The sequence below is a fragment of the Pholcus phalangioides genome, unplaced genomic scaffold (assembly GCF_987345545.1).
Source record: "Pholcus phalangioides strain wild (caught in Gottingen) unplaced genomic scaffold, Ppha-v1.0 ptg000015l_1, whole genome shotgun sequence".
NCBI lineage: Eukaryota > Metazoa > Arthropoda > Arachnida > Araneae > Pholcidae > Pholcus > Pholcus phalangioides.
In genome coordinates, this window is record NW_028301608.1 from 19,569,190 (window position 1) to 19,584,683 (window position 15,494).

General features: G+C 37.7%; 1 protein-coding gene across 2 annotated transcripts in view; it reads right to left on the reverse strand.

Moving 5' to 3' along the window:
• Window positions 1-15,494, reverse strand: part of LOC149075624 (uncharacterized) — a 123,465-nt gene that overhangs the window by 17,959 nt on the left and 90,012 nt on the right. For both annotated transcript variants that reach the window (XM_089243113.1, XM_089243112.1), the window contains one exon: window positions 15,218-15,299. In XM_089243113.1, the coding sequence (XP_089099239.1) occupies window positions 15,218-15,299 (82 nt within the window). The remainder of the gene's footprint in view (window positions 1-15,217; window positions 15,300-15,494) is intronic.

The window sequence follows — 15,494 nt, forward strand, 5'->3', positions numbered from 1 at the left end:
AGGGTTTACCATATATGGCTTAAAGGGTGGATCGAAATAAATTTCTTGGAGAAATTTTGAGTTCTTACCTTTCAAATAGCATTGAAATTAACAGAAATTGACTATAATTACATATAAAAGGTATTTTTTTAAAATATGTTTTACATTAAAAAAATTTTTTTTCGTCTGGGGGAGGGGGAAGGCACACGAGCTCCCCTCTTCCACGTAAGTTTCTGATCCCACCAATATGTGTTAGGAGGTGGGGGGGGCAGTGCTGACGGGGGAGGGGGTCAGAGTTTTGCTTATTTTTGCAGACAAAGGAGGGGGGGGGGTCAAAAATGGCAAAAAATTTGCTTACGTAATACTTAAACGGCCCCTTATATTGCAAAAGATGAAAATAAATCTCCCACCACGCTATTCTGGAAATTCTTTCGTGATCCCCTCCCCCCTTTTGTAACACACGCGCACACACTGGGAACCATAATGTAGAGCAGGCGTCTTGACCTTCCAGTAAGTTACACTATCGATTAGAGGACCTGTACGCATTCTCATTTATATTGTTTTCCTTATGGCTAGCATCTCTGAAGACTTTTTATTTACAGTAGGCTAAATAAAACCTCCATGCGTGTCACAATATCATCATTTAGAAGGGGAAGCAAAAAATTGGCTTTATTCCAGCGATACACAGTACGACAAAGTAATCGATATCACTGATGAGATGGCTGTAAGATTCGATATCGTAGTTGAAGAAAAGGATCACGTTTCTATTGGAGGAAAGTCTCTTCTTTGTCATGGTTGATAAAGGCTCGTGACTTTCGCCAATACCAAATAGGAACCATTTGGCAAATGAAACTTTCGAAATTTAAAAACCAATCATTCAATCGTCTTGAATCTCGAGTTGAAAAAAAAAATTGATTGCGGTCAACGTCGACGGAACGTGTTTCACAAACGCATAAGATAAGCAAAAAGATAAGTTAAAAAAATAAAAATGTCAAACCAAAACGTTTTGAGCTGGAAAAATTTCAAAATCAATTTGAGGCACGATTCGTTCGAATGATGCAACACAACTTTGTTGGTTTTAAACAAAACTGACGAGGGAAAACGATCCATCACTATTAAATTTCATCACCACATCATTAGTGTTGTAATTGTTTTTGTCCGCAAAACAAAAAAAAAGTGACCATTATATGTCACGCACGAAGAATCACGTATGGACAATCACGACCGAAATCAACAGCTTACATCTAACATAAGAAAAGAAGGGGGTTCCGTTCCTATTCAAAACATTTTCGATTTCCTCGACCAAAACCCGATCAAGCGATAAGAATGTCTTTATTCTTAATTTTAACCTTTTACTCACCCAGGAATATTTTTACGAACGAAATGACAGAAGTGCATTTTGGCTCGCTATAGAAAGCAGGCTAAAGTGTGGGATATTCTGTTTATCATTACATATTTTTAACAGCTATCTTATGATGATGCAGTACACATTTCAAATCACTAATGAGGTTACATCAGATCTCACAAGGCTGATCAAATCCATACTGATGAATCAATGAATAAGTCTTTTCTGAATAATTATGAATTCGCAGAGAACCTAAATAAAGGCTAGGTAAATCGGAAAAATAATTAAATTAGGCATTAGCCAAATTTTTTTGATTATAGCCAAGCACTTCCCCCCCCCCCTCAGGAAAACTGCCAAAACAAATTTTTAAGGATTTTCGGGCCTTTATTACCTTTCCCCGTGTTGGTGGAAACACATGAATTCTGAAATCCTGCGTTTTCCTCGGACTCCAATTTATTTGTCACACATAGAAAAGTTTATAAGTACGAACACTGATTTTTTTTAAATCACCACTATGACATGGCACCTCACATTTGTCAAGCACTGTTCCTGAAATGTAACGTGTGTATAACAAGGTGTGTGTATATAATTTGAACTTATTTCTTGCGAACCTATTCTGAAAGGGAAATTTTTTTTTTTTAAATTGACTTTAAAGTTTTCAAAATTAGTTTTTTTATTCAATTTTCCCTTTTGAACATCGTATTTAAATATTATTCTACTACTCCTATATGCTGCTACCTCTCTGCTGGCCTATTTCCACTTTTGTGAAGCAGTCCATTCCGGAAGAATACGCTTTTTACTTCAACTGTAAATTTAGTAGATGTTCCCTTTTAAAATAAGTTCATTAACTACACGTCCTATAAGTACATATTTTAAAACAAAATATTTTTAAAATTGCTTCCCTGGTCTAATAAGTTCCTCCAATGATCCGAATTGGCCCTCAGGTGAGATTTCATGTACACTCCATTCTCATAAAAGGACGGATTGCGAACCCACCCTCTCCCACCCGGGAATTGCTTGAACTTGAACTACCAGACAGATACCCACGTTAATATTCCTTACGAAACCTCTAACGTAAATGGTATGTGTTAGAAAAGTAGCAACACATTCCCCAGCCCATCAAATCCATCCACCCTGCCCGATCAAACATGAGAACACTTTTCAAAGTACATGGGGGGGGGGGGATTAAAATATATATAGTAACCACAAAATAATGTGAAAATTAAACATTTGTGGAAGCACAATGCACGTCACAGTCCAGGTACATATGTATGAAAAGGGTGGGGGGAAAACATCAGTTATATATGCTATATATCAGTATATTACATCTGTGGTAAGTACAATGCAATGCACGTCACAGTCCGAGAGAAGGAAAACAATGTGAACACATTTTTCCGGGAATTGCTTGTGGACCATGGCTCCTGCACCGATTTTCTTTTACGCCTGGAAAACATTAACTATAGCACAGCTTCTTCACCATACACCAACTCCGGCCACTATACTGCAGTTAACGAGTTGGGTTGGAAATAAAGGCACCATTTATTGGTGGTCACCTCAAGTTCACTAGGGAAATATCTTATCTATATTCTTCCCCTCGTGTTCGAACCTGGGACCTCACGGCAGCCTTCACGGTGGTGGACGAGCATCTTACCACCACGCCACTCGGGCGTGGTTAGGATAGTCAAGTTGACGTTTGACAATAGTCTAGTCATTTTGACAATAAATTTGGACATTAGCACCGAACATCTACAAAAAAAGTACACAAGGACCACTATTTAGCAGTACTGCATAAATAGCATTTATAACATTGTCTTGGAAGTGCATTCAGCCGATTGCAGACATCTGAACTACGGTCGGATGCAATTGAACTGATAGAGCAAGGGCCACACACTGGGAGCCGAGGACTAGATACAGCCCGCGAAATCTTTGTTTTCGGAACGAGGCCAATGCAATCGAAACTATTGAAAATTAAGTGTTTTTTACGTAAAGGCCTAGCAACAAAATTGCATTTGTTCGAGAAGATCCTTTTATGCCGTTTATGCTTTGCTTAACAGAATGTAGCCCGTGTACGCTCACGGTATTACTGAATACGGTCTGTGTCGGATCTAGCCGACTTTGGTCTTTATAGTGTTCGAGCTCCATCCTGCGATTACAGTGTTTCTCGCACAGTATGCACACACACACACACATCCAGTTAACATTTACTTCATTACTCTGGAACCGAACGCACGATGAAATACGCGGGGAACAATTCATCTTTTGACGAAATTCGTAACCCAAAAATAAATTTTACGCATGTATAAAAAAAGCAGCTACTATTTATTCAGTAGCAGCAGCTCTCCGAGAGCAAAAACCCGCTCACATGCTGATTTCTCTTTGAGTTCGTAATCCCGATGACGCATTCCTGTGCGACAAAGCACGACTGAGAAGAGAAAAACCCACGCGAGATTATATAAAACGTATCATTCATTGCTACGTCTCACCACCAAGACGTCAAAGCGTAAATCCAAAAAGCTTTGACAATGACAATCTTTTTCTACTACATAATGAGGTGGTACATTATCCATCCCCCCGTGCGATAGCGCATGAAGATTCAGTTTAACAGTAGGGCTATGCACGAACGTAAATAACTTTATTCTATCGTCATTGATGATGGGATGGATGATCAATCACATCCAAGAAAAGTTTAATTTTCAAATCTGTGATCTAGACCCCACCCAACACCTTCTATAGCAGATTGCTATAGGTGTTGCTCCACCACCCCCTCCAACGTGAGCTTAAATTTGCTTTCTCGAACCCATTAAAATAGCCTCGTGGGATATATATTTTTCAGTTCGCACCGAAAGGTGGCTGAAAAAAGATGCCCATAAAAATATAGATGTGAAATATAACCAAAGATAGCAACCCAATATAAAAACATATAACGAGAGAAAAAAAATTGATAAGTAATATTATAAAATAATATATTGGTGTCCAAAGGTACACCAGTATAGATTGGTAAGGGACAATGTCGCAGGGAATTTTTCTCTAATAGGGTTGTTAATAAATGGAATAGCTTACCCCCGGAGGTAGTAAATTGTAACACAACTGACGCGTTTAAAAAGAAATACGATAAATATGTTGGGGTAAATCGAGAAGCTATCCATACTTAGAATAAGACAATCATAAATACATTATAGGCATTGTATATATTGTTTATAATTTTTTGATTGGTTTTAAATTGGGTTGCTGTATTTTTGGAATACATTTATATGACATTCATAGTTGTTATGGGCATCTTTTCCTCAGCCACCTCGTTGGGCATTTTGCCTGTTGTGGCGTTGTGTTTGTATACTGCCGATAAAAAAGATTATGGTTGCCTTAAAAAAAATTATGGTATAATTATAAATATTGATAGCTTCGACTTATCCCACTATGTCTATCGCACTTCTTTTTAAACGTGTTAGCATTCACGATCCCCGGAGGTAAGCTATTCCATTTAGTGAGAACAGTACTAGATAAAAACTCCCTGCGAACCCACAACTTGGAACTGCCCCTTACTAAACGATACTGGTGTCACCATGTCGAAGCAGTTGATTGACGGAGTATAAATAGCTCGTGATTCATCCCGTTGAAAATGAAAATTCTAAACACTTCAATCATAACCCCCAGAAACCCGCGTTCTTCCAAAGTAAATTTATTCAGAAAATCAAATCTCTTTTCGTAGCTATGTTTTCATTAGCACAGTCCCTGAGGACCCTAGGATAGATATCTGGTCCTGGTGCTTTGCCCGCACATACATTTTTTTAGAAGTATATGCAAGCAAAGCACTCTATGAATCAAGACACCCTTTTCTCATTTCCGAAGTCACCTCAAATCAACTTCAAGTTCTCCGATTAGGATGTAGATTGAACGCATTGAGTCAAGAATAAAATCGAAAGTTTACATCTGTGTAGCTAGGGTTACCAAATTTGAACGAGACAAAAATCAGCACGTCGGACAACAAAGCATGTATATTTATTTCATGCCCCATCCCCATTTAACTACAACTACTTAACCGTACATGCACCTTACATTCCTCTACGGAATTTCTAACGAATCGGTGCATACCGGAATGTGTGTTCTGGGCGCATCTATGTTGTCAGAGTTGTGAATGTGTCGTGTGCTTTGCTGGTGCTTCCATCCGCCTTCCATATTTTGAAGTGAAGATGGTAAACGCTTGATTTTTTCATGTTGTGCAAGTATCACGTTGAATGTCTGCCTGTTCTCTGCTGAGAGATTTTTTTCAACTACACGTCCGGCTCGCATTCGCGCCCATTTAACTAGGGGTCCCCTTAAGTTCTAGGAGCAAGACCCTTTCTACTTATTGAGTTGATTTCCTAGTAAATTACAGCGTACAAAAAATTCTATAAATAAAGCAGTGTGTAAAAAATCCAAGGCCAACATGGCGACTAAAAAATTGATGCCTATAAAATTTTCTCTATGTGTGATTACTAGCTCAGGCAAGAGAAATGCACTTGGCTTCTAAAAATATCTGGCTGGAGCCTAAACTTTTTCCCTCGATTTGTTTTTTGTTTCCCCCAGTATTTTATAGATTACTATTTAAGATTCCACTTTACCGTATTTTTCTCAGTGAAATATGGTAATCACGTAATTTGACTATTTTTTCGTGAAATGCATTTTTGCTTACTGCGATTTGTAGTAGCCCTTTATTTCCACCCCTTCCAGTAATTTCAGCAGTAATTAGCAAATTGTACTAAAAGTAATAAATTGCAATTTCTGGCAATATTCAGAGATATCCCGTATTTACGATCGCAATTTTATGCATTCTAATCGATGATGTATATTGAACCTAAGTTTGAAGCAATAATTTAATTTGAACCCATATGGATGCTACTAATATCGATTACAAGTGAAAAATATTTTATCAAGTGCCTGTGGACCATTGGTTGAGAAACGCTGGTCTACATGATACCGATGCGAATTTCAACCAGGACCATTCTGTTACCAACTCATGGGTTTGTCGTGGAAAATCCGACGAAATCTTAATCAGAATTTCAAACCCCCCTTTGGTCTCCTTGCATGCGTAATAAAAAAGGAAAATCCATAACATTCACCGCTGCTAGAGTCTAGCAGTTCGGGAGTAGCGTCAGACTGACAGGCTCCCTGGTATCGAACCGAGCCTTGGCCTGATGTGGCGATATTATTCCGCACACACTCACTCATTACTAAGAAAACTTAGAACAGATTGGCCGCACTGTTTATGGGTGGTCGATATAATAATAAAAAGCTGAATGTCTGGTGGAGACGGAGCCACGTTCTCTCTCTCTCTCCTCAGCAGTCTGTCGTCTAATGCAATTTCCCTTGGACCAGATGGAGCCGCCTGAAATGATTACCTAATAAAAAAATACTCATGAAGAACTTAAAAATGTCACCTTCCCCTCCTCCATGCTGGACAACAATCACTATACTGCTTGGGTGCCACTGCTGTGTATGAACTAATGTCGCAATGAATTAGGTGACCTCAACGTCAATTATAAGACACTTATTTAAGTCGGGGAGAATCGTCTCGACATTCATCTTGATGTTATTAGGTGGGTTAAAGAGCCTCCATTAAAGACAGAAATAAGAAAATTAGACAATTTTGACAATTTCCACCGAGACTGGAACTTCCTGAAACAATATAGACGTGTTGGAAAAATTAATGACACCTTAATTGGCGGATGCGCGATGGTTGTTGGCTAAATTTTGACATCGTACTGAGCGAGCTTAGAAACTTATCTTCAAGCAGTTGATTCCGATGCACTGTGTGGTGGCTATTGATCATACGAGTGCACAAGTTTGTGTATGATTTAGTGCTCACCAAGAAGTCTAGATCAGAGTTTCGCCGCTGTGGTGGTCGAGTGGTCATAGTGACGGACTCGCATAGCGGGGACACGGGTTCTAGCCCCACCGTCGCCACAGTGGTGGTCGGATGAAGTTGGTTTTCTGTGGTTCCCAACTTCGAGGCGCAAATGCGAGCCGATCTCCCCGTTAAAAAATTCTGCCACAGAGAGCAACAGGCTTACAAACAGTACAAATATTCAGTCACTACACATCACTGACTTCACTTCTGAAATATAGATGGCAGCACTGAAAAATCATACACAACACTAGATACGCGCTCAGACTGTTAGGTACACACACTTACAATTCCGGCACTGCTCACTAGGTAGTAAATTGCCTATGACAATAGACCTGAGTTGTGCTCGGTTTGAAAAAAAAAGATCAGAGTTTCCCAAACTTTTTTGCTCTATCGCCCCCTTCAGAAACTTTCGTCTTCCTCAACAACTTGAGCGAACCCTAGAATCTTATATCATACCCTTAATTCATATATGCTCAACCTGTGGCCCTTGTAGTAATCTGATGTGGCCTGCGACCTACGTTTGTAAAAATGAACCACGCGGCACTTTTCCAGATCAAGTGGTCCGTGGCATATTCTCAGATCACTTGAGTGATCCACAGCACACATTCACTTCAATTAAGTGGGTCACCAGCAAATTTACAACTAACTCGAATGACCCGCGGCTGATTTCAGGTCAATAAAGTGGCCCGCAGTATATTACAGATCACTTAAGTACCTGGGACGTTGTTCCAGATCACTTAAATGGATTGCGACACATTCTCCTCAATTAAGTGGTGCGTGGCACATATCCAGATTACTTAAGCAACCCGCGCTACATTTCCAGTTCAATTAAGTGGCCCGCGACACCGTTCGAAACCAATAAACGGACTCTTCAAAAGATAGAGCACCCTTGTCCTAACTTTTGTCTCCTGGACCATTCCATTGCCACCCGGAAATATATTGCTAATTTTGAGGAAAACTGCTCTGGATCGACACCCTGAATCAATCATGCAATAATTCACATCACTTAGACTGAGCATGTCAGAGTAGCTATATTGTCACTCTTTTTCCGCAGATGAGAATGGACAATGTTTCCTCAACCGTCAGACAGTGGGTGGCCCATAAGAGGCCCTTATACTAATCAAACCGAATGTGTGTATGTGAATGATTCATCTCTCATTTTCCTTCATTTATTTCCCATCAGTCATTTATATGGCACAGGACCTTCCCCCTCACAAAGATTTCAACAGAGCCGCGGGCTTCCAACAGTTGATAACCATTGGACTACTAAACCAAACACCAACTCTGGTCATATGACTATATTGCAATTAACTGCCATTAATCAGATGGGTTGAAAATGAAGGCACTGTCTATCGGTGTCCCCTCAAACTCGTTAAGGAAAATATCTATATCCTCCCTCGGGTTTGAACCTGGGACTGACGGCAACAGTCACAGTGGCAGACGAGCATCTTACCACCACACCACTCGGGCGCAACCATTGGACTAGGCATCTTCACCCCGATATCACCCTAATAGGATGTCTTTTTATGTTAACGGTATAGAAGTTCAATTTTCTGCTTTGAGATGTATCGTAAGGGTCTTTTTTATTTAGTTTATAGCACCATCTATGATTAACGTTCGAAGGACAGCATCCACGTATGGCAACTGTGACTTAATCTCAAACCAATAGATGAACATTGTGATTTCTTAAACAGGATGATTCGATCGTAACGTTGATCTAAACCAGTTTCTTAAAGTGGGCGATAGAAGCTATGGATTTAACATAGGATCCTATGGGTTCATTTGAGTTGGGGGGGGGGGAAATGACAGAAAAAAAATTCTGAAGGGGCGATGGAATGCAAAAAAGTTAACACCTTATTAACGATAAACCTTGTTAGCGATCACCGCGGTGCTCGTGGTTTTTGCCCGGTTTCGTGCTCTCGAACATCGACGTCACAATCAGAATCATCCCACTAAACAATTTATATTATGATCTTCGATTAACGCGTTGTCTTTCTGTTCGGCTGGTTGGTGCTCCTCTTATGATGGATATAAACTAAGCATTTTTTTAATACGCTGTTCTTGACCCCTGCGGTGCTCACTGAAGAAACCAATTATGCTCTACAGGTCTAGAACGACGCACACTAAGCAATCACTTAGAATTCACCTTAGGATATCATATTAAACATGCATCGGAGTTTCCTACGGGTGCTCTTCTGCTGCTGATTAGCAATGACAGGGAATCTTCACATTGTTCTTCGCGGCGTTCATTGAAGCACCCGAGAGCACTCTTGGGGAGGTCTAGATGTTTCCCAAACTTTGCATTCCACATCGTCCCCTTCTTCAGAAATTTTTTTCTCTCATCGCCCCCCAACTCAAGTGAACCCATAGGATTCTATATTAAATCCGTAGCTTCTATCGCGGAAGGGGGGGGGGGCGAAATTGCCCACTTTGAGAAACGCTGGTCTAGATCGACGTTATGATCGAACCATCCTGTTTAAGAAATCACATGGTGTTCATCTATTGGTTTGAGATTAGGTCAAAGTTGACATACGTGGGTGCAATCTTTCGAACGTTAATCATAGATGGTGCTCAAAATTATAAAGTTTAAGACCCTTACCATACATCTCCCAGCAGAAAATTGAACTTCTATACCGTTAGCATTGGGATCGTGCAGCATAAAAAGACATCCTGGCGGAAGCACCCAACAGAACAAAGCCTGTATTTTTTCCCAAAGGAGACAAAGTGGTCACGGTCGAACAAAAGGCTAAATTATGTCACCCTAGTGTAACCCTCCCCTTAAATAATTTTTTTTCTTTCTGTTCCATGATATCGAATAACGGGACCAGCAGCAAGAAAAAACGAAGTTCCTTTTTTCGGCTTTAGCACACACACAAGAGGGCGTTTACCCGAATCGACAATGAGTAGAATTATATTATATGCAATTTTTAAAAAATATATATAAATCTCAAGTGTTTGTGCCTGTGTTCTGGACTATATATCTGCTAATTGATCTCAGACACACACCACCCAACCTTGAACTCAATGAGAAAAACAGGGAATCACCCTCACGGAAAAAAGCCCTTTTCAAAATTTCTTCACAAAAGGCCACTGTGGAGAATGCACACAGGACCATTATATTACTTGTAGTATATTTCCACAATAGCTGGAAAAAAAACCTTCCCGATGTGAAACAAAATACAAGAATTAATACGGAGTGAGAATGGTACTCGGAAAAATATGGATAAAGCTTGAAGATAAATGAATGATGTATTGTTATACAACTCATGCTTGTTTTATACATTCTTACATGAACACCCCCCTCCCCCCACAATGACAAAATGAGCAATTTATCGTGTACAGTATTTACAATTCCCAAAGCAGGATGTTTTGCATTGTTCTGCAACGAGCTTTCAGCTGACTAGAGAAATGTTCTGCCTGCGGTAAAAAATTTCATATATAAGGCCGGGATTACACTGTAAAAAAGTTTCATAGAAGTTCATTTATAAAACTTGAAATATATTTCAAGTATAAAGAATTTATAAAACATGTGAAACAAAGCAACCAATAAGCCTGTTGGTTACAAGTTTTGTAAAAGATATTTTATCAAACTTTTATAGTGTAACCTCGGTATTAACGCTTCCGTTATCAACACTAGATAACAGCACCACACATGCCGATCCGTACTTTTGGCCTACTGTGTTAATTTTTTGACAACCATTTTTCCAAGAAATGAATCCAAGATTTCAAAGATTTTGGTTTTTTTTGGATATAAAAAAGATTTCTGGAAAACATCTTATTTTGTATAAGTTTTAATCTTATGTTTATAATCAGTCGCATATCTTTGGCTGGCTTGTTTGAATATTTTCACATCGTTTTCATTACCGTCTAAGCTTTTGGTACAAGTTTGGTGTGCTTGGTCTACATATTTCTGTTGGCAAAAACTTGGCATATTGCAAAACTGAACGTGAAAATCATGTTGGTTTGTGCGTGTGTGTTTAAAAGTTTTCCCCCTATAATTCATGTTCCGAAATTAGAAAAACTTTTAATGAAATTGAATGAATTAGCCTATTACCTTTTGAGTTTTTTGTGTTGTATCATAAAATAGGGATACAGATTATATACGGATGACAAAAAATACTGTAGTACTTTTTAAATTAAATTGTTTGAGTTCAATTTAAATTGCAATAAATTGAAATCTTCTACGTATCGTTAAAAAGAAAAAAAAATTATGATAGTTTCAAATAGCATCACGTGCTATTCTATTAATCATCTGGCTTAACAAAGGTTTAGATATCGTGGAGTGTTTATATGTACGATACGAATTGTTTTTAAAATTAAAATTATCGTAATAAATGTAGGCTATAATCAGAGGCGGATTTATAGTTTTCCCACCTGTGGGCGCTATTCAAACCTTGCTTACCTTCTCCCTTTCTAATTCATGTTCGTTCATACCCCCACGCAGGAAATATACCTCTGAATATAATCTTATATTGTCTGTTAATGTTAATTTCACTTGTGTTGTAAGAAGAAATTTTTACTAATCGTGGACTGGAGCCGTATGAGTGTCATGTACATGAAGTTATATACAATGGGCTAATTAAAAGTCTGATTTCAAAAATCGATTGACATTTACAGTGGTGTCAGAGACAGGGATGCTGTGGGTGCCCAGGGTACTTTATGGAACGGGTATGAACCACCAGAGAAATGATTCAGAAATCAAAATTTCCTACTTCAAGATCAAGAACCCACAAGTTCCAAACACTTCCGGCATCCTTGGCCAGTCAAAGGTGTCGGCATGAAGGAAACATTGAGGAAGGAGGAGGGGGGGGGGGCTGAAAATCGCCATTCATTCCGTATTTATGGAACTCAAACACGTACTCAGGAGGCGAAATTGTGCATTGCTTCATGAGTTATTGGAATGAGGTGGGCTCAAATATGGTCGGAGTGTTTGTATTATCAGAGCGAAATAATATTCAAAGTGATTTGAAATGTACATTGCAAAAAAAATAATTTGAAAATAAGACTTTTCGCTGCTGTTACACATAAAACTTAAAGACACATAAAAATTAAAGATATGTTCTCAGCATGGATACAATTAATAGTGAATTACGGAAATCGTGCTGGGGAGAGGGGGGGGGGAGGCACGTTGATCGCAATTTATTATCTCGATGTACACCCTTAACGCCCCTCGTTGCAAGAAAGCAAAATCCCTACAGAAAGCGGAAAGCGCGGCCTATACGATGGAAACTAAATTTTTAAAATTTATTGGATCCCAATTTATTATCTTGGTGTACGTTCCAATGTCCCTCGATGACTTCAATGAATAAATACTTTCTTTCATTTGTTAAAAATTAAAACAGATGGGAAGGGGGAACATTTCCAATAAATGAGAAAAAAATTAGTTCCATTTTTTTTACGCCTAAAGCAACTACCCTATTTATAAGATCACAACAAACACACGAATTTTAAAGAAATTCAAATTTGTCGCGACGAAATGAGTCTGCGAAAAATTTGTACCGCGGCGAGTTTGTAGCACGACGAATTGACGCTGCGACAAATTGAACGCGACAAGCTGAGCGCGACGAATTGATCTAGATTTGTCCAATCCTGGAATATAGAGTAAAAATTTTATTCTGAAACTGAAAACCAATCGTTTGTATGAACATTTATGATTGACTGATTCATTACAACTTTTTTTCGGCTTAAAACCACAATTTTTGAGCAAATGGCAAAGAAAATCCAACTTTCAGAAAGCTTTAAAATTCTGCTTGTCGTTTCTAGTATTAAAGGATAATTATTCTTTTTGTGTCATAACTTCACCGTTTGAACATTCTTTGGTAGTTTTATCATTTTTTCAATGCATTCAGTTTTTTTATAACCGCGAGTGATTTTCAGCATTATGGTATACAGTATCATTAATAAATTATAGTTATATTTGTTATTTCAAAATAATTAGCTTATCAATTTTTTCAATTAACTTTGTTTAAAAAATAACACTTCTCTTAAACCTTTTTTTTATTGATATAAACAAAATTAAACAGGAAGAAAAAAAAATTCAATTTTAGATAAATTTTTCCGAAATAAATGGCAGTGATTCTCAAAGTGTGCGTCACGGCGAGCTGAAGATATTGATTTGTGTGCCTATTTATGCTTTGAAGTGGTTCTTTTATAGGTGCAAATATCTACTGTGTGAGCTATTTTGGGAAGTTCAGACAACACATGAATTGGGCACAGGAGCTGCGGATGACAAGTTTAAGAGCCACTGGTTTAAGAAGTTGAAAGAATATCTATTACTTTTTGTGTCATATTTTGTAGCACATTGAGGTTTTTGAATGTTAACAGTTGTGAAAGCTTTAGGCAAATTTTTATTATTATTTGCTAATGGTTTTATAGTGCTGTACTTGTTAGTAGCAAACCAAGGAAAAATTTATTGGATTTAATGTCATATTTTGGCAAGTTTAAATTTTTTTTGACAAATTTGAACATTTTAGTTTTCAAGTATTCAATTTTTAGTAAGTAAATTTTATTAAAAGAAAATCTTTTGTTTTTTCATGCCAAACTTGAGCCTTTCTGATGTTTTGGACAATTTAAAACAGTAATGTCCACGTGTCCTGACGAAAACCTCAACCTTAAATTAAATATAGATCATACTAAATTATTTATTCCAAAAATAACTTATGACACACACACACAGCTGTCATTTAACCTTTTATCTACTGACGGGACTTTGAAGCACAGCTAATTTTTTAACCTACATAACATCCCTTGCAAACGTTTTTGGGTGCTGGTATTTGGAAATATAAAGGCTGTTTTAACTACTCTACAATTACAGCTGACAGCATAAGCGTGAGACTATCAATTTTTTAAATCTATGTAATGCAGTAAAATGCTGATACTACAAAATACGAATATGTAAAACAAATAATGGCTTTCTTTGTGGTAAAATAAATATTCGCTATTGAAAAAATTCAGACACATTTGAGAATTGGTATTTTTTATATTTATTGTGAGCGTTTAGTGCTGACAAAACTTTCAAGTACCTGATTAATTAATTCATTGTGCACTAAATAATATTTTGAAAAATTTTTCCTTAGGCTTTAATTAGAACTAAAATGACCTATACCAAAAAAAATTTCCATGATAATTTTTCCATAATGTAAAAGTGAGTATAGTGAAAGGGTTGAATTTACTCCACATTGTATATTCTATCGAACACGTTAACTGTGATAGATTGGATTGGATTTCCGTATTTTTGGTGCAAGGACCAGTCTGGTCACGCTGCGGATTATGATAGAATTAAAACAGAAGAGCGAGTGGAGGGGGGAGGGTATTATAACTGGTGAGCCATCGGGGGCCTGGACCCCGATTAAAACAGAGATCCCACTAAACACGCGAAATTTAAAATCACATACGTGTTTTTCTATAATATCTGATTTTTCATGGGCAAATACAGCGTATGAGATTAATTTATGATCACACTGCATCAAAGAATAATGTATTGCTTGAATCATATTATGAAGTGATGTTGTAAAATACATTATAAAAACCCACTTCTAACGAGTACTGTTAAATAGTTTCAAATAATGATAAATAAAATCTAAGACTACATCATATAACCGAATCACGAATGATTTCCTAGTGGTCACCAAAAGCCCATTATTGAATTCAAATAAACTTATTACGTAAAGTAAATCAATTTATTTGACAAAACGAGATTTTTACGAAAGTTGCAGCTATTTAGCACGAAACAAGGTAATCAAATGCTTCTACAGTTATTTCACGCATATTAATCATGCCATGTGGTTACTACAATAAATTTTTATTTTATTTAAATATTGGTAAATTTCCGGTTTTCTTCCAAAGATAAATCAATTTGGTCAAATAAGATTCTTGTAGCACGATAATGAAGAGTTACGCTTCAATCATTCAAAAAAGATTTGGGTCTTCTTAAATAAATACCGTAGATAAAAGGTGAAAGTTCAAACTGAGCGGTTAGTACATAGACAAAATAAAAGAACTGAACTCACCGGTTCTTTTCCAGGAAGACTTCTTATTGGTTTTCTTGCAGCAGCTGTCTCCGCCGCTGCCAGCCGCCGGTGTGCCGTGCGTCTGAAATAATCAAAAGTGAAGACAACACATTATGAAGGAGAAAGAAAAATAATAGTGATGATGGAACACGACAAAACGTTACTACGAAAATTGCCGCCTCCGCCTCACTACGTTACTACTACTACTCTTCAGCGTTGCTGACGCCATATTGGATGGAATAGTTCACAAAAAGTCCCAGGAAGGGGGTTGAAGGGA